At 34.5% G+C, this 23868-nt stretch overlaps 1 protein-coding gene across 1 annotated transcript in view; it reads left to right on the top strand.

The window, feature by feature from the left end:
* Positions 1 to 8514, top strand: part of LOC308433555 (cadherin-10) — a gene marked incomplete at both ends in the record, with an annotated part of 123770 nt that extends 115256 nt beyond the window's left edge. Inside the window, 3 exons of the mRNA XM_080933649.1 lie at positions 2511 to 2619; positions 4896 to 5147; positions 8024 to 8514. Coding sequence (XP_080789775.1) covers positions 2511 to 2619; positions 4896 to 5147; positions 8024 to 8514 — 852 coding nt within the window. The remainder of the gene's footprint in view (positions 1 to 2510; positions 2620 to 4895; positions 5148 to 8023) is intronic.
* Between the last annotated feature and the right edge of the window lie 15354 nt (positions 8515 to 23868).

A 23868-nucleotide genomic window follows, 5' to 3' on the forward strand; every position in this document is an offset into this window, starting at 1 on the left:
CTTGCCCCTAGTCTTGTGAGTTTCTTGATTTAAGGAAGGGTCATTGTATTTAGAATAAATGAAACTACCCACTGAGAGGAAGTTAAATGGCTTCTTCTTTACCTAAATGAGGGTACTTAACTCATACCCTACATCTATGAAATGATAGTCTTCAGAAATGGGGAGATTAAGGTGGCTCTTCCTGTATCAATTTCCTTTACCCATGTCCACTTCTTCAGCTGATAATTACATTTTCATGTTAAAGGGCACAACATCACATATACATAGAATCTTTTTGAAAGATCTCCCAGGGAAACTGGGGTTAGTGTTTACTCCTCAATACCTAGAATGTTATCAAATAAATTTATCAACTGATATCACACATGAAGTCAAGTGGTAGCCAAGGGTTCATCAAACTTAAATTATCTAACACGTATTTAAAAAAAAAAAAAAAAAACATAAAGTATTCAGGTCCACGTCTAACCACCAGGAATGGTTCCTTTGACCAGAATAAAGTAAAATTTTCACTAAAAATTGCTAATTTTCTCACAGAAAATGTTACATATTTCAGATGTAATAACTGCTTTTATCTGTGCATCAAACAATCCACCAGGGGCTGGAGAGATGGTTCAAAAGATAAGAGTACTCACTGCTCTTCCAAGGGTCCTGAGTTCAATTCCCAGTAACCTCATGGTGGCTCACAACCATCTGTAATGGGATCTGAGGCCATCTTCTGGTGTGTCTGAAGACAATGCCAGTGTACTCACATACAGAAAATAAATAAGTAATTCAAGAGAAAGAATCCAACAACATTTTATCTTTGTTTCATTATATTAGAATAACTGAAATAACTTTAATGTTGCAATAGAATGTGTAAATACAAGCCAGCTTTTTTACTGCTAAAGAAAATACCTGTATATCTTCCATCACATGTATATCCATTAGATTTTGTCTGTTTATTTCCTTTTCCTAGAACTAAAATGGAATAAAATAGTGTTTCATGATCCTGAGGAAATCTCGTGTTTCGCTGGGTGATGAGCATGAGTTCTAGAATGATGGAGACACAGCTCTGTGTCATTTTACTGATTATCATTTAATGTTAGCATATTACCCTTCTAGATCATTGAATTTGTAAATGTGCTTCAATCAACAACTGATCATTAATGCATTGGTGTGACGATTATATATATATATATATATAATCTATAGATGGCAGGAATATTTCATAATTTCCTACACACACATATGTAAATAAGCAGACTTTGGTCCTTAAAAATATATTAGTTTGGTCTAGTCTGGAATTATAATTTGGAATTTAACAGTTACAAATGTTATTTTGAGAACTTGTAATTTTTCTTTAAAGGGTCATTAATTCTACTTTTATATTAGTACTAAATATTTTTAGCATCTCTCTGTATTAACATTAATCTTAGTGACTAAGAATTTTCACTGGTCAGTCTCTGTCATTTCATTTATGACATTTATTGCTTTTTTATTCAATATACTAATGAATCACTCTTTAAAAAAGAAAAAAATGAAAGCATTGTTAAATGAAAGAGAGGGGAGAAGAAAGAGATTAATGAAGAACTTTTAAGGAGCGCCATTCTAACACCATTATTTCTACATTTTTGAAGTAAATGACCTCATATAATTGTACTATTTTGTTCTATTGTAATTTGTTTCTTTTTGTTATTATTATAATAAATAGTTATCCATGATTTAATACTGTTAAATGGTAATAATTTTACCATTCAAATGATTAAACTTGTTCACTATTTCTAGAAAATACTATATTGTTTTGTGTAGTTATTTAATCTTCTGAATGGATTTGAGGTAAATAACTTGAAGTATATTAAGTAGGCTACTTTCACTGCTATGGCTATAACATGTTTTAAGAGGAAACTGATTTAATACAATGGGATTAATAATTTGTTCAGGGTCAAACTATCTTACCTAATGTTTTAAGCTTGAAATTTTTTGTTAAATCAATGAGAACTCCAGGAAATATTTAACCAAATATGCATATAATGATAATCTAAAGATTTAAAAGAATATTCTTTTAATTCAGAATAAGTTTGAACGTTTATACAAGCATCAATAAATGTAAGCTTTTTCTGGGCATTTAAAACTAATTTCTTAAAGCACAATGCATATAAGTGGAAAATAATTGAGAGAACATTAGTGTACAGTATGTGCATGTCTTCTCCTGATCCCTTGTCACATGGGTGGAGAAAACATATCGAAGTTGACAAGTGATGTCCATAACAAGACAGGCTACTATTTTTTCAACTTGAAAAGCAAGAGTTTATCTTTTATTTAATGTATTTGTTCTTTTTAAGATGTGTGTGTGTTCGCATGAATGTGTGTGTGTGTGTGTGTGTGTACATGTGTGTGTGTGTGCATGTGCGTGTTCTTAAATATAACCTGTTCTATCCATATAATGTTACTTGCATGCATGTTTTCAAAATGCAGCTTATGATCCCTGTTCTATCGGCAGACATGTGATGGTTGTAATGTCTTCTTTCCCACAGCTGATACAGACAATAAGTGCAGTGGACAAAGATGACCCCTTGGGTGGACAGAAGTTTTTCTTCAGTTTGGCAGCTGTGAATCCTAACTTCACAGTACAGGATAATGAAGGTCATTTTTTTGTCTTGATTTTATATGTAATATGTAGAAACTAAAGTGGTTGCCCAAATTAATTACTGCAACATATCAATCCATTTAATCATGCTATGCATAAACTTGATGATGTAAACTTAAAAGGCTGTTCATATCAATATTTAGGAAGGCATTATTATAATGTCCTATTTGAGGTTATTCACTCCCTGAAATTTTAAATAATAAAATAAATTATAAAACTGTAAGAGTTCAAGGAAAAGTGAAACGTGTAAATGATTAGAAAGGCCACAAATAATTAGTTAACACTGTAGACATGATAGGACATGAATGGCTATGGGACAGAAAGATTACATGCATATTTTTGTGCAATCCTTAATGGGACATAACAGTATGCTGCTGACTGGAGACTAAAAGAGAGTGGTGAGGAAGGAGAAACGGGCACAGAGGCCTGAGAAAGCAATGGCATATTTTTGCAGAGGCAAGTTCACTCTTGTCTTTTGTAAAATACAAAATGCATATCTCTAAAATTATTTCTTTTTTTTCCTCATAAAAGCCCCATAGCATTCAGAAACACATTGTGAAAACAACTATGGTTTTTCAAATGTTGACAAATATGTGTCATGAGGACCATGCACCTCTAGACGGTACACATCCCTCACTCACACGGGCATGTGGGTATGGGTAATATTAGTCTATATTTAATACATTTCGTGGCACATAATGACCTCTGCTTCCAATGGTAGAAGATATACTTGCCTTACTGTGGCTGCAGATGTATTGTAAATAAATCTCATAAGCACACTGGCAAATACACGATACTTTCTTCACAGTGTTTGAGATGCATTAGCAAAGCCAGTTGGCTATATTCCCTTAAGATGGTTCGAAAGTGACCTGAAACAGCTTAAAGCCTTGTACCATTTTACCCCATGCTATGTACTCACCCCAAGATTCCATCTAGTAGGATGTTCACATTAACAGACAAATGTTTCCAAGAGAAATTTTCCTTAGAGGACATGTTTCACTAATTCTTAAGATTTGAACTGTCCCTGTTTTCTGTCACCTCAGACACATAAGGAAAGAAAAGTGTAATGGGGACTTGACAGTTAACATACACAGCACTGCAAGGTTTCTGAATTTCAGATAAATAGCATCCAGGATAATTTTAATTTGCTGAACTTGGTAACCTAAACATAGATTTTTGGATTAGAGCTGCTTTATTGAATCCTCAGTACTGAACTGACAATACTAGTTTCTGAGTTTATTTAATTTAGATTCTTTTCCTGTGAAGCTTGAGAACGAGATAATAAAAAATGAGATAGGTTAGGATAGGTGCTGTCATGGCTCAGCCTTCCAAATGTACTGGAGAAACCATGGAAGACTCACCTCAGTAAACTTTTAACAGATTATCATTTTGTTATACTTGAAAGTGTTGTTGATTCTGTATAGTTTACTCAAAGTAAGGAATGAAGCTATACATATGTCAACCTGAGGAGCTCACTTAGTAGTGTACCATTAAATTTGGTGGAATATCTGATCAAATTTTATATATATTATTGTTTTATATTATCGGATCAAGATTTAAAGATGTTGTAATTATATAGGAATCAATTAAAATACACAGCCTTTGTGATATTTCCCCATGTTTGTCTATATATATATTTTTTTCATATAATTTCATTTTAGCAATTGGAGGCAATATTGAGAAATATTCAATATTTGCTAACCTCTTATTGTACATTAGAATCTTAATGGGTTTGGATAACTATTGATTTATGTGATATGGATGACATTTTCTTCATAATTGTTGGATTAAAGCATATTTTGTTATGTGAAATTACACATTCAGATATGATTAAATTTAAATGATTATTTTCCTTGATAATAGCTTGCTTTATAAAAATCTCTAAAATATTTATCATCTGTATAGATTTCATAAGTGAATTCTTATATTTACCATTACTATAATCATTTGATACCGAACCAGGAATGGAGTCTGAGCAAGAGGCTGCATTTCTGTAATCACGGTGCTCTGGGGAACTGATCTTAGTCAAGTCCCTCCAGTGCTACACAGCAAGATCCTTTCTAAAAATTAATAATTACAGATACATAGTGCTACGTTCTTCTTATCATCCAGTATTCTTTTCCTAGTTTTAATGACATTATAAACAATGAATAGAAAAACTCATAATTTACCAAAAGAAAAAAAAGACAACTCTTTTTATTTAAAACCACAGCTAACACTGAAACAAACTAACTGCTCTAAATTGCCTGAGATGCTATGTCATCTATTTTAGACAACACTGCCAGAATTTTAACCAGAAAGAATGGCTTCAACCGTCATGAAATAAGCACCTACCTACTGCCGGTGGTGATATCTGACAACGACTACCCAATTCAGAGCAGCACCGGCACCCTGACGATCCGTGTGTGCGCCTGTGACAGCCAAGGCAACATGCAGTCCTGCAGTGCAGAAGCTCTGCTCCTTCCTGCCGGCCTCAGCACAGGTGCCCTCATCGCCATTCTAATGTGCATCATTATTCTGCTGGGTAAGAAGTGTTGAAGAAAGGGGATGGTCTCCCAAGATGGCTAATTCGGTTTGTAATTGAATAGCGAAGGTTACTATCAAAACACACCACCTCTCTCTTACAGTAAATGTTTTTCAAAAGGTTCTTCTGCTACCAGTCCGGTGGTCTCACTCTGCAGGAGCCGCTCCAGTGTGGAGCCGAGCACCTGGTCCCACACGGTCCCCTACAGCCCGGTAAAAATCATAACACTACAATCAATAACTTATCAGACAGATTTATATGTTAACTTCTCAATCCACAATGCATCCAAACAGTAAGTTCACTACCAATTAGTAAAGATATTAACCACCCACCTAGACAGACAAAACGGATCTAGTTCACCTTGATCTGAACCACCCTCTTTCGCTGCCTCTATGTTGAATCTTCCTCTTTCCCCTTCTCTCCCACCTCACCAAAACTCTGTCCCCATTTCACTTTCTACTGTTCAATTATGTATCGCCTTGACATCAACCTACAACTCTCAACCAATGATAAAGTTTATAAATTCATGAAAGTTATCTGGGACATACTTAGTAACATAGAAACTTTTTTTTTATCTAGTAATACTATAGAGACTGAAGTTATCCTTAAGGTAATAGATGTAGCAGGATATTATCTGTGGGAATTAAGTGAAAATACTCAACAAATATGTATCTTTCATGACAGTGTACTAAATAAAGTAAAAGCCATATGATAACAAAGTTACCACACAGAAGACTCCTGCCCAGGAGAAGACAGCCAACAGAAAATGAACTCAATGGAATCTTTTCAGTTTTTGTCTCATAATGATATATCAGGTTTTTTTTTTCCACCTAACACATCTTTTACTTATATATTATGGTTTTCATTTTTGTTGTTTTTATATGTGCACATCCTTTGTACACATATCTTTATGTGCAACTTTATATGTCTCTGAGTTTTTGTGTGTTCCATGTGCTTTTTCTTTCCTCTTTTATTTATGCTTGCTTGTGCTGTCTGTTCTGTTCTAGCTTCTTTTTTATTATTATTTTAGAAGTCTCTCTGTTTTCTAATGAGAGAAAGAAATAGTATGGATTTAGGTAGGTAGGGAAGTGAGAAGGATCTTGGAAAAATTTGGGAGAGGAGAAACCATGTGCAGAATATTGTGTATAAAAAAAAATAGTCTCAAAAGGATGGGAGGCACCAAAAGCAATGCATTAAGAACAAGTTTTTATTAAGTTATTAGTGTTTATCAACGAGGGTACCAAACACTACCACAAGTTTATTTTTTTATAAATTTGTTTTTCTTAAGTGCACAAATTGTTGAAATGTATTATCCTAACTCAAATGGTTCCAAAAGTAAAAGCACTGTCCACAGCTTTCTAGGCCAGGCAGCCAGGGTGTATTGTTGTTCAGTTCTCTACAGATACTTGAAGTTTGCCCTCATCTTTTTCTTCTGAATGAGAGTGTAGAGGGCTTCCTCTAACATTTTCACTGAAATATGGTTCAACAGCCCTTTACCCAATTGAATTGGCCACAAGAAATTCTTCTTGATTTCATAACCCAGAGTAGATTGCATTTTAACTGATCTTGAAGTGAAAAATAACATATTTATTCTCTGCTGAATGCTGTTCTCCTTGTTGAGTATAGTTGAAAGACACTGTAGCTTTATTTCAAGAGGCAAAGAAATGAGATTGGACTGTGGCTGGTCTTACAGTTCCATTTTCTCCTGTATTGGAAGCTTCTACTGAACAAATTCCTTTCCCTGACAGTATACAGCCTAAGGTTGAACATTTTTACATTATGCGTTGTTGGGTGTGTGAGAATATCCAAGGGAGCTCTTCTTAAAACCTGAAGGACAAACATAAAACAATCAAAGCATTTCATGTTAATTAAATATAAAATTAGCTGACAACAAAGTGGAGTTTGAACAATAGTGATCCCTACTTAGTTAAAACACATTTTTGTAAAACAGAGATGAATTCACATCTGTTTCTCCAAATATCTTAAATGATCAATAAGAAAACTTTAAGGACAGGAAACAGAAACCCTTGTGCCCACCTGTGACATTTGCATTAACTTTCTCCTACAAGTGAACGTATGTGTGTTAGTTTTATGATTTATATCCTTCCTTGTGAATCTGTTTGAGATGAGTCTATCTGAAGAACACATGTGTGTTTTGGAATTAATTCAATGTGATGTGAATTTACTCTGTTCTGAGCTCATCTGATTTAACAATATTTTGGTGAGTTCTCTTACAAGGCATGGATTTATTTCCAAGGAAATGATAAGTGAAATATCCTGGGTTTTAAACAGGAGAGTCACCTTTTCCCCAATCATGATTGCCTTTCGACAAAGTAAGTAAAATCCTGCGTAAATCCATCAGCAAAGCTATGGTACAGATGCTATTAGTCTAACTTTTGTGATGGTCATCGCTTTCAATTATGGTGGAAGGGTTTAATGGAATGTATATTATATCCTTCGATATGGCTAATTTTTATGTCAGAACATTGATGCCTGGGATTGAACCCAGAACCTTGAGAATGTTCTACCACAGAATAACTGAAAGATATTTCTTTCATGCAACTTTAGTATTTAATGGAAAAGATTAATATGTTGTACATTGTCAAGAAAATCCTTTAAATAATTTTTTAGAAAAAAAGAAATAAAAAGTAGTCATTGAAGTTGAAGAATACTCTCCTTTGTGGTAGAACTAAATCAGGAACACCACACTAGCCAACCTAGGTAAATCCTGCTAGGCTTCCGAAGAAAAATCCTAAATTAATCTCAAAATCTGCCTTCCACTCAAGGTATAAACACTTTCTACCTGTTAAGCACTTGTGCTCTGGATTGGAAGTTTGAGAAGGAAGTTCTAATGCATCTTTTTGTCTTTGTTCAAGTTATAGTAGTCCTCTTTGCAGCCCTGAAGAGGCAACGGAAGAAAGAGCCTCTGATTTTATCCAAAGAAGACATCAGAGACAACATCGTGAGCTACAACGACGAAGGTGGAGGAGAGGAGGATACCCAGGCCTTTGATATCGGAACTCTGAGGAATCCTGCAGCTATCGAAGAGAAAAAGCTCCGGCGAGATATAATTCCTGAAACGTTATTTATACCGCGGCGGACTCCTACGGCCCCAGATAACACGGATGTCCGGGATTTCATTAATGAACGCCTCAAAGAGCATGACCTGGACCCCACTGCGCCTCCCTACGACTCACTGGCTACCTATGCCTACGAAGGAAACGACTCCGTTGCTGAATCTCTGAGCTCTTTAGAATCAGGTACCACGGAAGGAGACCAAAACTATGATTACCTCCGAGAATGGGGACCTCGGTTTAATAAACTAGCAGAAATGTACGGTGGTGGTGAGAGCGACAAAGACGCTTAGCCTGGCACCTGAGCTCTGTTCACTGAGATAAAGTAACTTTGCAGACACTGTCTCCACTTCACAATATTTGATATCCAGGAGAAATTTTTCCTGCCACTCAGCACAAGTTCCCTACGTATTTCTTAATTTGTTCATTAATTATATTAATTCTTTCCTGTAGAATGTCTCATGGGATATATACGACATTTTATTTAATCACTTCCAAGAGCCAAAGCTATGGAAATTCAATGTTGTCCATCTTAGTAAATAAAAGAAACCTGAGCAGGATAGTTCTCCCTTAAGCAACCTCACAAACAAGCCGCTTCTGTTAGATACACGTCTTGCCCTTGCAAATGAAGCTTTGAAAAGACGAAGAAAACATTTAAGATGTATCCTGTTCTGTTCATTAAGTTTTTAAAAAAAATGTACATGTGGTGTTAGTAGGTGTGATATGCAGCCTGGTATACAAGCATTTGTGCAATTTCATTTCATCAAATTCTATCTGCTAATGTTTTATATTTATATTTTTGTATTTATTTTTTAAAAAAAATAAACCAGTTTTTACAACTACTTTGTCTCTAGCTTCTCTTTTCCTTGGGAGCAAATTGTTTCTCCATAAAGTATCGTCTTACCAAATCGAATTTAATGCACATGAGAAGAAAAATATCACATTCTAAGCAATGTTTGAAAGCCCTGACCAAAATGATATGACAGGTAAGCGCTGTTCTTCTGCAAAACATTCTTATACCGAAATATATGCGAACTTCTTCATACAGAAAACATCCGTATATTATAAGCCTCTTAACATTTAGCATCTGAAAAATTAACAGGAACGGTGCTCTAACCACTGGGCGGCAGAATCAACCCACTCAGATTTAAAATCATCTGCCTTTCTAGGTTCTTGTGCTAAATACACGGGTGGTACAGCAGTCTCCTCTCGTTCCTATTTGCTAAGACAGTATCTGGATAAATAAAACCTTTTCTCATTTTATTTTTCGTGAATGACATTTTTGCTCTCGAAGTTTATAGGCAGTGTGAGTTCAGACAGCTCTAATAATCATTCATGGGAATTGTATTTACCTTCCATGGTGACTTTGAAAATGCCTGGTAATAGCAGTAATAACACGGAATATTCCATTAATATGCAGCTCCCCACCCCACTCATGTCAGCTTTCAGAGATGCATCACATATTCTTGTGTAAGATGGGTTTATGTGTGTGTGTGTGTTTGTGTGTGTGTGTGTGTGTGTGTGTGAAAGAATAATTTAATAGAAAGCAAAAGCAACATTTTAAATACAAACTTTAAAGTGTTGGTAGTTGATCATCAAATGTTACTGAGAATCCTGGAGGCGGGAATGATATTGTTGGTAATTGTTCAAGTCCCACTCCTGATTTATTGTGAATGGAATACTTTAGTAGTAGATGCTGAAGTCACAATCTGTGCTGAGTATTTTGTAAACAATACCAAAGATTCATGTACTAATTAGTGAAAATGCTCAATGATCTGAATAGGTCTGAGTGCTATGTTAATATGTTCTTATTGCAGAATTAATTATTTCACTCTATGGTGTTCTTTTTCTAACTTCAAGGCTGAAGGGCCCACATCACTCTACCAACAAATACTTCAGTTTGTATAATAGTCTGATTATGAAAGAGAGACAACCCATGAGGCCCAATTAAAATCACAGCCAAGTAGTGCTAAGAACATATCTAGCTGAATATTAACGCTTAATATGACAGAACTTGCTAACTTATAAGTTAGCTTTCAAATGAGACTAAGTTTGAGAAATAGAACTTTTCTTCTTTGTATTGAATTGAAATGAGGAACATGCTGCTTCCTGGAGAGATAAGTCATTAAAAATAGAATAAGATGACAAACAAAAAGGAAAGCAAAGGTCTCTGAACATTTCAAATTGGTCACAATTTAAGGTAAAATTTTTGTTAGAATTATTTCTACCTTTCCACACAAGTAACCCCTTGAGTCAATGTTAGATGTTGGTAAAGTCATTCTTTTGTCTATAATGTAATTCTTAGGTGGAGAATTTTAATTATTTCAAATGACATTAAATTACTCTGGCATTTACTTAATCATCCATTATTTTAAAAATCACGAGTTGTGACAGTGATCTCTGGGATAACCCAAACCAGTTTCAGAAATGTTCTTTCTTAGGATAGATGGGCAGGCTAATTTGTCAATTTTGGAGAAATTGATCAATAGCAGATACTTCGATATTGTTAATGAAAATGGTATGTCAAAGTCATTTCTTGGTAGCCATGGAATTCAAACTATATGTTATAAAAATCTATCTAATGTCTCTCAGTCAGATTTTGGTATTGTAATTGCTCAATAGACTGCCCAGGACTTTCGTTACTCAAGCAGTAGTGTTCTGTGTTGATGAGCCTACTGTCTCTCAGAATATTATTGATGTAAATCAACCAATATTGGCTTTTAATTTCTTCATTTATATATAACTTCAGTATAATTTGTTTATTGAGCATCTATAATATATATTATATACAGGAATGTTATGAAACCCAGAGATATAATAAATTATATATAATTCTTCTACCCATAAGTGTGCATTTATTTTGTTTACAAAGTTAAGCAATGGGAAAGGCTATGTTTGAATGAAGGCCTTGGAGTTTATAATAAGTTATCTAGCTCTTAAAATTAACTCTCCTAATAACAAAATTATTCTGATTTTTTTCATGATTTCTATAATCAGCTATTTTTACTTGACCTCTAAACTTTGGATCATTAGAAATGCTGTGCAAATATCATTTCCACTTGCAGCAAAGTATCACAGGTTATGTAAGTGCAAATAATGATCTTAGGTTGAAATTGTTTGTTTTCTTTCTTCCTCCTGCTCCCTCTCCCTGCCCTCCTCTCTTTCCTCTCCCAAACACACACACACACACACACACACACACACACACACACACACACTCACTCAAGGACAAAGCCACAAACATATGAAAATACATAACTGCAAACATAGTGGTCATGTACTGGTGGGTTAATTCACATATACTATGGCTGATTTAATATCTAGGGTCCTCAAAACAGAAGATTCTAATATTCAAACTTTTTATTATGACATATCAATACATTAACATAAGTTTCTAGCTATGTTTTTAAATTATGTGTACACACACACATAATATATATTATGACTATGACAGACTGATTCCATAAAGCATCCAACAATGTCATATATTTTAGAATTTACAGTAAGTGGACACAAAGACTAATGTGTATGTATGTGGGGATTTTTTTGTATAATTTATCCATTAAATGTTGTAGTCTAAGCCTAGTTACTAAGCTGAGTCACTTCCCATAGTGTCTTTTACACTATGAGTGCTTGGATTTTCATGCAAGAAGCAAAAATGGGAGAACGCTACATTCACAACTCAGTTGTTAGCTGTTAATTAATAGTTATGTATCAAGCTTGTTTTAAGAATGTCATTGAGTAGATGAACTTTCAAAGAGCCATGAAAAACTAATGGCCTTTCTCCTGTACATTAAGATTCAATCATGTGTGTGTGTGTGTGTGTGTGTGTGTGTGTGTGTGTGTGTGTGTGTGTGTATGTGTGTGTGTGTATTACATATACATATGTCACATATATATAATTAATACAGGAGAATACAACTGATTGGCTCTCTATCCAGCACTCCTTTAGTTCACAGCACTTACCTAGTCAGCAGCACTCAGTCACAATTTATCTTTATTATTAAATAATTACCTTAATGTAAAATGCATTTGCCCAAATTCGAATTGATCTTGCTGAATTCTATCATCATTCTTACCAGCATCTGCCTCAGTTCCTCCAATTGGCCCATTCACCAGTATTAAGCAACTCCATCATATTTTTTGTCACAAACTCAGATACTATTTTTAATTACTACATTAAGTTGCTAAGCATTTCAATATCCTCAATGAATGTATTATAAGCAGATTCACGAAGTTCTTCCTTATAAGGATATGTTCTTGTAGCTGACCTCACAGTTTCCTCTATGATAGCTACGAAGATAATTGTCTCAAAAGCTCTCAGCCTCTTGAAATAAACTATCCAGTTCCAATTCTCCACCCATGACTCTCATCTCATACAAGAGCCTTGATCTTTATAAACTTAATAGGTAATACAGCATGCTATATCACTGCTTTTTAAATCTCCCCTAAACCTGTCTTACACTGAAGTTTAATTCTTAACTAGTACTAAAGATTATATTGCCCAACCAGTCGACCTTAAACCTCATTGTAGGATTAGTTACATTCATGTTTTCTTCCTCATTAAGATGAGAACTTTCATTGCTATTTTCATGCTTGCTATCCCTAAAATTATGCCTTGGGTTCTCTGGAAATGCTGAATAAGACTGTTCCTTAATAAAAATAACATATACATAACACATAAAAAGTTGCCATGCACTTCTCCCCCAAACACACAGGCCTGCTGAACCTGCCATCTGCCTCCCTGCTTCTTGGCAGTGGTACCTTCCCTGGAGATGTTCATTCGCTGTCTCTATAATCCTTTATGCTCTTGCATTTTCTTTTCTTTTCTTAATAAAAAAAATGGTATTCGATGCACTTTTTCACATTTTTTTTTCTGCCACATCTTGCCAGGTCATCCCCAACCTCCTACTTACCCGATCCTTTTATTTTCCTCCGTCTCTTTCAAAACACATAGAAACAAACCTACAAAAACAAGAAACTTATTCAAAAACGACACCATGTGGAGTGTGTCCTATCTAATGTGATTTTGCGTGTTTTTGAAAATATCAGCTTTGATCCTTTGACTTGGTCTAATAAACAAAACTCCACATCTCAGTATTTGGTTCTCCAAGGCAACAGCTGCTTTCCGTATTTCTGGAAGTAATTATCTCCCCAACTTGGCCCTTTCCTTTTATCTAATTATCTAAGTATCAAGGTTCAGAAAAATGTTTCACATTGAGCTTTGTATATGATTGTTGTTTCTAAACTCAGTAATGATTGTAGGCTTTATTCAGAATAGATTACAACATTCAGTCGTGCATGAGTCTCCACAGCCCTTTATCTAATTGACCTTTTACTAACCCTCCTCACTCACTGATCTTTCATTGCTTCTCTCCATCCTCAGTCAATACTGGCCTCTCCTTCTTTCTCACCTGACTTAAATTTTGTTCAAATAAGATTTCATTGACATCTACTATGTTTTTAACCTCTAGAATTCCTAATACTATAACAAGGAGGAATATAATTGAATGTAATTGTTTACATTTTTAGACATCTACATGTTCTTTTACATTTTAATGACTTTTTCCTATAGGATTTTCTCATCCAAACAGGATATAAGGTTACAGGAGCATGAATTTTATTGCCTTTTCCTAGGATGTAGAACTGTTTACTTGTATAGATGCTCAATAAACATTTGTCAGAAGAATAAAAATATGTTATTATTTTATGTGAAAGTTGTCAAGAATGCATATAACATGGCAAAAGTTTATAGGACTTCTGTCTCTTCTTACACTGAATTATTCAGACTGACAGAGTCTATTCTTCATGTATTAGAAATCTTTTGGGATTAACAATATACAATTCAACAGGCTTGTAATCCTAATAACGAAGAGAGGAGCAAAGCACAAAACAAGAGCAAAGCAAAAAGGTCTACAGAGTGAGTTCAAAGTCACTCTCACTAGTTTGTCTCAAAGGGGGGGAAGTAAAATTAAATATAGAAAATGACTTAAGGGCTGGAGAGATGACTCAGTGGTTAAAAGTACTGATTGCTCTTCCAGAGGTCCTGAGTTCAAATCCCAGCAACCGCATGAAGCCATACAACCATCTGTAATGGGATCTGATGCCCTCTTCTGGTGTGTCTGAAGACAACTAGTATACTCATACATAAAATAAATAATTCTTTTCTTAAAAAGTAAAGAACATGACTGAAAATGTAGCTGAGTGTTAGAGGCCTTGCCTGACATTTAAAACGCCTCAAGTTCATTCAGTCTTCAGAACTGATAAAAAGGAGAAACCAATAATATGTAGTAAAAAAAAATTGTGGGTTTCTGTTGTGAAATAAAATATCATATAATGTTTTTACAAGACATTAAATTGTTTTCTGTAAAATAATGTTACAAAAGTGTTTAAATGCTAAGCAAGCTACCGATGATCATAGTGGTGGGAACTCCACTAAAATACCTGCTAAATCCAAAGATGGTTACTGTTTCCCTTACAGTGCTGTTGGCTTGGAGCCTGTGTCACTGATTCAGGAACTTGCTCAAAAATCATGTAAAGGCTCTACAGTCAGACTGTTGCTTAGGGGAAGTGTGAGGTAAGATCAGGAAGAAATTAAACCTAGGTCCACAGACTTCAATGAAAGACCCCTTCCATAAGACAAGGTCTAGCTTTGAAGTAACCTCCACAATTAATTAGTATTTATTTCCTTCAAACCATAATGCTTAATACATTTATATTTTATGTATTATATATACTATTCTGTACAACTTTCATTTACTAATTTCAATACAGTTCACGTAGATATTCACACTGAAGGAGCACCTTCTAAAATATAGAGGCAAGGCATTTACTTTAGAGACTCTCTTGATTTTATAAATCCAAAACGAACAGAGATGGGGCACAGAGATGGCCACATAGATAGCAATGAATAAATGTGCTCGCAGCCATCAAGACACCATTAATTCTAGAAATACTGAAGTAAATTGAAAGATTAATATTATATTTTAAATATCTGTCATCTTAAGTTATCAAAATCACATACACATATGTAAATATCTCCAAATTTTTCTTTGATTCATTTAATTCATTTATTATATTGATTCTATTGCAAATCTTATCAATTACTCATTATCTCTCTACAGAAAAAAAAAGGGAGAATGTCACTTTTTACAACTATGAATAATGAAGTTAAAAAATAAAAATAATCCCCTAGCCCCCCCCCACAAAAAATAGCTTTTTGGGATACGAGGTTTTCTTCTTATTATAAGTGGATCTACTCTAGCGCATATGCAAATGACCAAATTGGACATTCTTTAATATGTTATTTTAACAAGGAATGATTAAAGATTTGGAGCACATATGGGAAACCTGGTAGACTATTTGTGATATTCTTTTTTTTCCAGCTGTGGATTATCCTAGTTGGGAACGTGACATTTACAACTCCACAGGAAGGTAGCAGAGCAACTTCATCCCCAAATTTATCTGAACAAACCTCCTACACATTGTGAAATATTTAGAAGCAGGCCTGGGATTCTTAGCATGAATTTTGCCTTGTTTTTTATAATGAAAAAGATTGGAGTTAAGTTTGCTTCTCAGCGTGTGCAGCTAGCATCACTATTACAGCACCATGTTGTTTTCTTTGTTTTTAGTACTAATATATTGAAATTTTCTTATTTCATTTCCCAAAAGCGATCTCTTCTCAAAGACTGTGCTAACAGGACTAGAGCTGTAGTATATAAAACGCTAGACAAATCTAGTAATTACATCTGCTGACATCTTTTTTTTTTCTTTTCAGAGTAGGGCTTTTGCTGTAGGACTCACCGTGTGAAATTTTCATTTAAATACATGATTACATTTCAGTTTTCTTCTTTTGCTTTCAAAGAGTTAAATTTTTCATCATCACAGTTTGGCTGCATTTGTGATGGCTGTGAGCATCCCTAAGGTAGTAGGCACATTTGTGATTCCAGTGCATGAACATTACCATTTGCTGACAGGTCTATATAATTTAGATGAAAGAAACTGAATTTTCCCTTCCATTTGGTTAAACACTTAAACCTGATAAAACAATAGTTCCTGTCATACATTGGGTATCTAAATAGCTATTACATAAATACTCGTTGACTGACTGATTAATCTTGGCACTCCAATATTCTGTTTTCCAATTTTGGCAGTGTGGAAAATGTCAGGTTCCATACCTTCCCCACCCTCAACCAAAAAGGCAACATGTTTCATTCATATTTGAAAAAGCATATTCTAGAAATGTCACGGCAACCTTTAAAGATGACAGTCTCTGCCTAGGAATTCTTGACAGCAACTATGCACAATTACGCCAGCTATATATCGAAAATTTTCTTACATCATTTTACCAAATGTGATAGCCTGAGAAGACAGCATGTTAAGGATTGGGTGGAAGGAAGAAAAATCTTGATGCACTCTTTATATATTTATTTTAATGGAGGCTAGAAAAAGAGGAGTTCAATTTTAAGTTGGGTAAAATAAAGTACTGAATGGCCTCAAATACTTGTTAAACTTTGTTTTTTACAGAATTTTTCATGTGTTTATAATAGAGTCCAATATTATGTCTCTTCATATTCAAATTGAGTGAGAAATGAAGACAAGCACAGAAGGTTCAGCCCAAATATTTTAAAGTGTAATGCATTGCCTTAGTGGTGAGATAAACACCAATGACAGTCTTACCAACATGTGTGCTTAGAAAACTTGAACACAGAATTTTATGACTAATCAATTATACTGAAAGCAACTGAGGATATACAGCAATGGTGGAGGTGCTGTTGGTGCTGGTGGTGGTAACAGTGATGCTGGTGGAGATTGTGCTGGTAGTGATGGTGGTGGAGGTAGACATGGTGGTGGTGGTGGTGGTGGAGTTGATGCTGGTGGAGGTGATGGTGAAGGTGGTCGTGGTGCTGATGGTGATGGTGATGATTATTAAAGCTGACATTTATTTCCATTTTCTGTTCCAGAATATGCATTATGTTTTGTAAAATGACACAAATAATCCTCACAATAACTTAATATGGTAAATACTGTTGTGATCGTTTTATAGAGGAGAGAAATATAATAACTAAATATTAAGTGAAATTGCTTAAAGTATAGCCACTGTTAAATGGAGTTGGAAGCCAAACTGACTTAGTTCTGGGTCTGGAGTTATTATACCCACAATTATTACTGGGAGATTTTTTTATAGGCAATGTTGATCTCTCAAGATATTAATGACAATGAATAGTTTTTTTTCAATAGTGTTAATATAAAGAGTGACTTTTTATTTAAAATGGTAGCATATAACCCTGATAATTGTCAATATCTATAGTAAATTAATTTCTAAATCATAATTATCATTAGTAAATATGCATTTACCAATATAATTAGACTACTAAGGATCTTTCTCTGATATAATGTCAGTTTATTTCACCTTTGGAATTGTCAAACATCCTATTAGACACATTTAAACAAACCTTTAATAAGTTAGAAATAATTGTACCAATATGGAAAAATATGATCAATAAAAATGCTTTTGTTGGCAAAGATAAAGTTATCCTGGGTTCTTCTTAGCCAGTCTAATGAGGTGATGAGTCCCAGGCTCAGTGATGGAATTTATCCAAAAAGAAAAGAAAAAAATGAACTGGGATTTAAAGACACATTCACCCCTGTCTTCTAGCTTTCACTTTCACAAAGATGTGTGTACTCGAAAGACATTTATACCCATGTAAATACAACAAAAATACACACAGATATTCTAAATACAAATTATTTTTCTTTATTTTTAATAAAGCAGTGAACACTCAATTCAAGTAAGTATAAATTTGTTAGTGTGTATTTTAGATCTTCAATATTTAAAGTTAGCACACATGCATGTGCTGATATGGGAAGCAAAGAATTAAGCAAATATGTAAAAAATAATATAATCAGACCAATATAGTGAATTTTTAGATTACAGAGAAGCATGAACAGCTTTTTCATTTATTTTATTTACTCCAGCAATGTTATAACTAAGATTATATTTTCTCAACTAGTGATGGATTTTTATCTCTATGCTGAGTGCTTCTTGCTAAGTCTTACAGTGTGTCGAAGTTACTGTTTTGTTTTCTGATAATGCTATATCTTTATAATGAACATAAATTGCTGCTATATGATTATATAGGTGTGTTTCATGTATATTTGCACCTTGTATTTGAAATAAATATGTAGGAATAACATGAGTTTTAACAACCATTTCCATTTATTTCTTCGATGTGTTTAATATCATCAAATAATAAGCCTTGTGAACTTAAAGATTTGGAACTTTTCAGTTACCCATATCACGCATATGCATAAATTCATGCCAATTTGTCCTCAGACTGTGTCTTCTGAAACACAACTACGCACTTCTTGTCTGTTCCTGAGTTCACTTTTTCAGATATAATTTAATGGAACACAGTGAGTTTCAATATTAGTCGGGTGTCAGTTTGAATTTGCATCAAGGCAGGTGAGTCCATTGTTTTTTTAAAAAAAAGTTCAGTTAATTAGAATGGAAACATGTTCCAAATATATGTATTAAAGCAACTTATTCCATTATGGCAGAGGCATACCAGCACACCTCTTACCTTCTCCTTCTTCTCTGTCTGTCTGTCTCTGCTTCTTTCTGTCTGTCTGTCCATCTCTTCTCCCCCCTCTCTCTTTCTCTCTGTGTTTGTGTGTGTGTGTGTGTGTGTGTGTGTGTGTGTGGTTGTGTGTGTGTGTGTCTCTGTGTGTGTGTGTCTCCCTGTCTCTCTCTGTGTCTCTCTCTCTGTCTCTGTCTCTCTGTCTCTCTCTCTATCTCTCTCTCACTCTCTCTCTCTCTCTGTGTGTGTGTGTGTGTGTGTGCGTGTGTGTGTGTGTGTGTGTGTGTGTATGTGTATGTGTGTGTGTGTGTGTGTGTGTGTGTGTGTATGTGTATGTGTGTGTGTGTGTGTGTGTGTGTGTGTGTGTGTGTGTGTGTTACTCCATGGAATACCAGTGTCAGGAATTAGAAATGAGGAAAATGAAATATTAAGAGTTCAAATGACTGTTCCCATATCACAATTGTCATGAAACGTAGAGTTGGATTTAAGCATTAGGCTGCCATCTGTCTTCATACACTAGGCTCTTAATCCTATCTTATCTCTGAAAATTAAATCTAAAATCAAATTAATTCTTTGGGGAAGATGATTATTGATGAGAAGACCATGCTTTGATGCCAGATTGAAGAATCATGACCAGGAAGTAAAGAGATCACTGAGAACTAGGAGACTTATTTAAAAATGAAATATATTCAGGACAAAAATAGGACAGGCTCAGTCTCGGCCTTATTCTCTCCTAGATTAAAAAAAAATGTGCGTCCAGAAATTGATATTCAGAAAATGATTGTTTCCTTGGCCTTGTACTAATCACCTTATCAAAAAGGTGATCTTGATTGGATGGGAAATCATTAAACTTGGAATTTCAGTATAGGTAATTGTGGTCATTTAAAACTACTTGATTTTGACCACATTGTGTCAAATAATACCCTCACCCCAACCTAACCCACCCCAAAAGTCAATATCCTAGGCAGAAATCAGCCAAAGGGAACTATTAACAATATTATAAGAGTGCTAACATGTCCATAACTAGTGGCGTCTGGCAGGGGTGTATGCACAGACCATTCAGTTTTTTTAAGGGGCTGACCACTGGGACTTTCATCATTCTCCAGAAACTATATGGGCAACACATATTAAACTTATTTTCATTTTTGTTTCTTTTACATTTTCTTTGGGCAAAAGGATGTTACAAGGAGGAAGAATAGTTACCTGGTAGGACTGGGGAGTGTCACTGATGTTCATGATGTGAAGTTCCCAAATAAACAATGCAAATACTATGAAAAACATATAAATATAGTTCATGTATATTTTATCACTATATAGATTCTTTTTTTCCTTCTGTACCGTTTATGAATTCATTAGGTGGAAATGCAGATGCTGTTTGGTTTTGAACTTATATTTTATACAATGGTCAGAAATTTATACTTGAAAATTTTATTATCACAACATTTGGGAGATAGAATAATTTTATGAGCACATATTGACTTATAATTTCTTTTAAGGATTATATATAGAAAATAGTGAGGTAGGCTGACAGTTTTAAATGAGATGGAGTATTGGCTTCTAGCTTAAAGAAGCTGAGAAAATCAAATCAAAGAATAAGTAAATACAGACATCCAAAGATTTTTCTTTCAGCAAATATGACTAGATTTTGGAAAATGTGTAAAAATATTTAAAATTAAATATAGATATAATGTATCATATACATTATAATTAACATTTTCCCTCAGTAGCATAGTTCCTAATTAGCTTGTAAATTGTTTTCCTATGCTGACACATAGTTTCATTAACTTCCTAACATATCAAATATTTTAAAATAAATTTGTTTTGGGTAACACTGGAATTTCTTAAATATTTTTATTTGAGAGTATATGGATGATATACTTAAAATGTTGTGTAACATTTGATTTTAAAGTAATATAGTTTGTAGAGATGAGTGTTATAATAAGTTGGAATAGTTTTTATTTTGTTGCCTTACATTAGTTTCCTATGCAAGGAATTAAATAGTGTAAGGTACCAGTAGCTAGTCTGAAAGGATGATGTATCTTTTGTCAAAGACAATGACTTGTGGCCAGTGTGTGAAATTTTCCAAGTAAAGATAGACCATATTTTTGACACCATTGCAAAGACTTTGCTTTACAGGAAGATATGTCTGTTTATCACCATTTTCAAATTATAGAAATAATAATTGAACTCATAGTTTATGGCCGGTTTAAATGGAGAAGTTTTGCTTGGTTCTGTTCTCATAGGTTATGATCTACCACCATTTATGACCACCTTTTATATACATGAAAGTCATTTACTTTCTTTTTTCCAAGTTCAACAGTTTCTTTGGAATGTTATCTATTTTATATTGTGTATAGTCCTTGAGGGATGGGCCCAACCTATTGAGGGGTAGGGGTTGTGTAGTATAAATCCTCCAAACGTGATCCCTACATTGCCTAGAAAGCAACCTGAGCAAGTCATGAGAACTACTTATTAACTTCATAATTAACATATCTGGATTAAAGGTTGCATACAAAGCTGGCAAACATGGGTTATGGGTATGTATAGCAGGAAGTATTTGCTGGAAAAAAAGTATTTAGATTAGTTGGATATAATGAATACATTTTGTTAACCACTGAGCATACGTATCATCCATACCAGTAAAGTCCTGCCTGTAAAGAAGAGAAGGAAACGTGCTTCTGTTTAAATTTGGATACTCATCTTCTCAGGCATTAGTTCTTTATTTCTTAAGCTCTTAGAAACAAACTAAATAATACAAGCAAAGCAGCATAACCAGCCTGTAGATGATAGACTGTGGTTTGAGTTCTAACTGCATGAGTGAATTACTGTGCTAAATTGTTGTCTACAGCTATGTAGCTCCCATATATGTTTACAGATACATGTCCCAATGTAATTCACATTTCTTGCAAAGAATTACACTAATATCCATTCTCATGCCTTGCCCATATTTGAGCCTTGTTTTTCCTCTCATACTTGTAAATCTTGCTGCTTGTTGTAGTTAATACTGTAGAAAATGTAAAGATATATATGCTTGAATGAACTCAAACATGCATGTCTATAATCCTGAAGAAAAACTCATTTGCAGTAACTAAAATTTTAATATTGAATAATTTAATATTGAATAATATTAAATAATATTTTATAACTTGAAATTTTAATATTTAAAAATGTCTCTGTTGGACAATATTATGGACAAATATATAAATTTGCAACACTTTGGCTCAGGAGTTTTAAAAAAAGTACTTATTGCCTACATTACATCTGTTTTCTGATGAATCTAATACTAAGTAAATACTAACTATAAAATATTTGATAGTTTCCTTTCAGCCTTTCCAATAAATATTTCTATGCCTTAGCTTTTAAAAATGCTTTAAATAATCCAATTTGTTCAACATAAAAGAGGGAAATGAGCTTATTTGAGATTTTGAACTGTTCTGAAAACTTTTAACACAAGAGTGTTAATAATAATATGAAATATTACGGATCAACAAAAGAAGAAAAGTTATGGTTTAATCAGTGATGTGTTTGTCTATTACATTGGCAGAGATTAGTTGTTGTAGGTAATCTTCAGTCAACCTGACACAGAGGCATCTCACCAAACAGGTTGCTTCCATCAGATTGCCTGTGTGCAAATCTCATGGCAATATGATGACATGATTGCTGTGGACGGGTCCAGCCCACTAAAGGGTAGGGTGGGGTAATCCAAGTCCTCCAGACATGTGACCTGTTGGTTGCATAGAAAGCAATCTGAGCAAGTCATGAGGAGTAAACCAGTAAGTTGTATTTCTCCATGGTTCTAATTCAGTTCTCACTTCCAGGTTACTGTCATGCTTGAGGTCTTTCCCTTACACTTATGCACTCTTACCTAGTAATGTAAGATGAAATAGATCTTTTACACCCCCATGTTCCTTATGTCAGATAAAATCAACCACTTCTACTCCAAGTTGTATTTGGTCACCCTTTTGGTCATAGCAGTAGAAACATAATTAACATACCCCCATAATTCTCCTTATCCTTTTTCCCAATCACTTCTTCCAAAGTACCTTTGTCCCTTTTCTTTGATATTATATATCATATTTAATTAGAATTGCTAGAATCTGCATGGGTCAAAGTCTGTTTCAACAAGGGCAACTTTCCCAGTGTCTACACCACAGAGGAATGTAATTGCATCTCACTTAGCAACATCAAACTATGTATAGCTTCTCATGGAAGTATGGAGAATAATGAGACATTCCCCATCTCTGATGAAATTTTGGTAAGTTCTCTCTAGTGCAGATATTGTGAAAGTTACTACAGCTCTTTCATGGAGGTAGCGATTGTGTTTTTGCAGAATCAGAATCTCACAGCAGTGTCTGTCTCTGGTCTGCCTCCTCTCATACTTTGAACCTCAGAGGGGATAGTTTAGATGTCCTTCTTTAGGGAGGAACACTCAACAATAACTTATCTTTGTTTTAATTAACTAATTTACTTTACATATAGACCACAGTTTCTACATCCTCTGCTCCTTCCAGTCCATCCTTGACCTCCTACTTCCCCTTTTCCCATCCATCTTCTTATCTTTCTCTTCAAAAAAGGGGAGGCCTCCCATGGATACTAATTAGCCTTAACATATCAAGTCACCGTAGGACTAGACAAACTGTCTCCTACTGAGATTAGAATCAGTAGCCCAATAAGAGGACAGAGTCCCAAAGGCAGACAACCAAATTAAAAGATGGTCTTGCTCTTGTTAAGAGTCCTACATGAAGATCAAGCTGCACATATGTTACATATGTGTAGGGGGTCTAGGTCATGTATGCTGACTTGGTCGTTCAGTATCTGTAGGCCACTATGGGGCCAGATTGAATGATTTTGTAAGTTTTCTTATGATATCCTTGGCCACCCTCGCTCCTGCATTCCTTCCCTCCCCTCTTCCAGGGTATTCTTCAAGCTCCACTTAATATTTGACCATTGATCTCTGTATCTGTTTCCATAGGTTCTGTATGAAGCCTCTCTGGTGATGGTTAACAGTCATGCATTCTTAGCACTTTAGATGAGTTAAAGGTTCTTCATGAACACCTGTACATGCTG

The sequence above is a fragment of the Micromys minutus genome, assembly GCF_963924665.1.
Source record: "Micromys minutus genome assembly, chromosome: 20".
Lineage (NCBI taxonomy): Eukaryota > Metazoa > Chordata > Mammalia > Rodentia > Muridae > Micromys > Micromys minutus.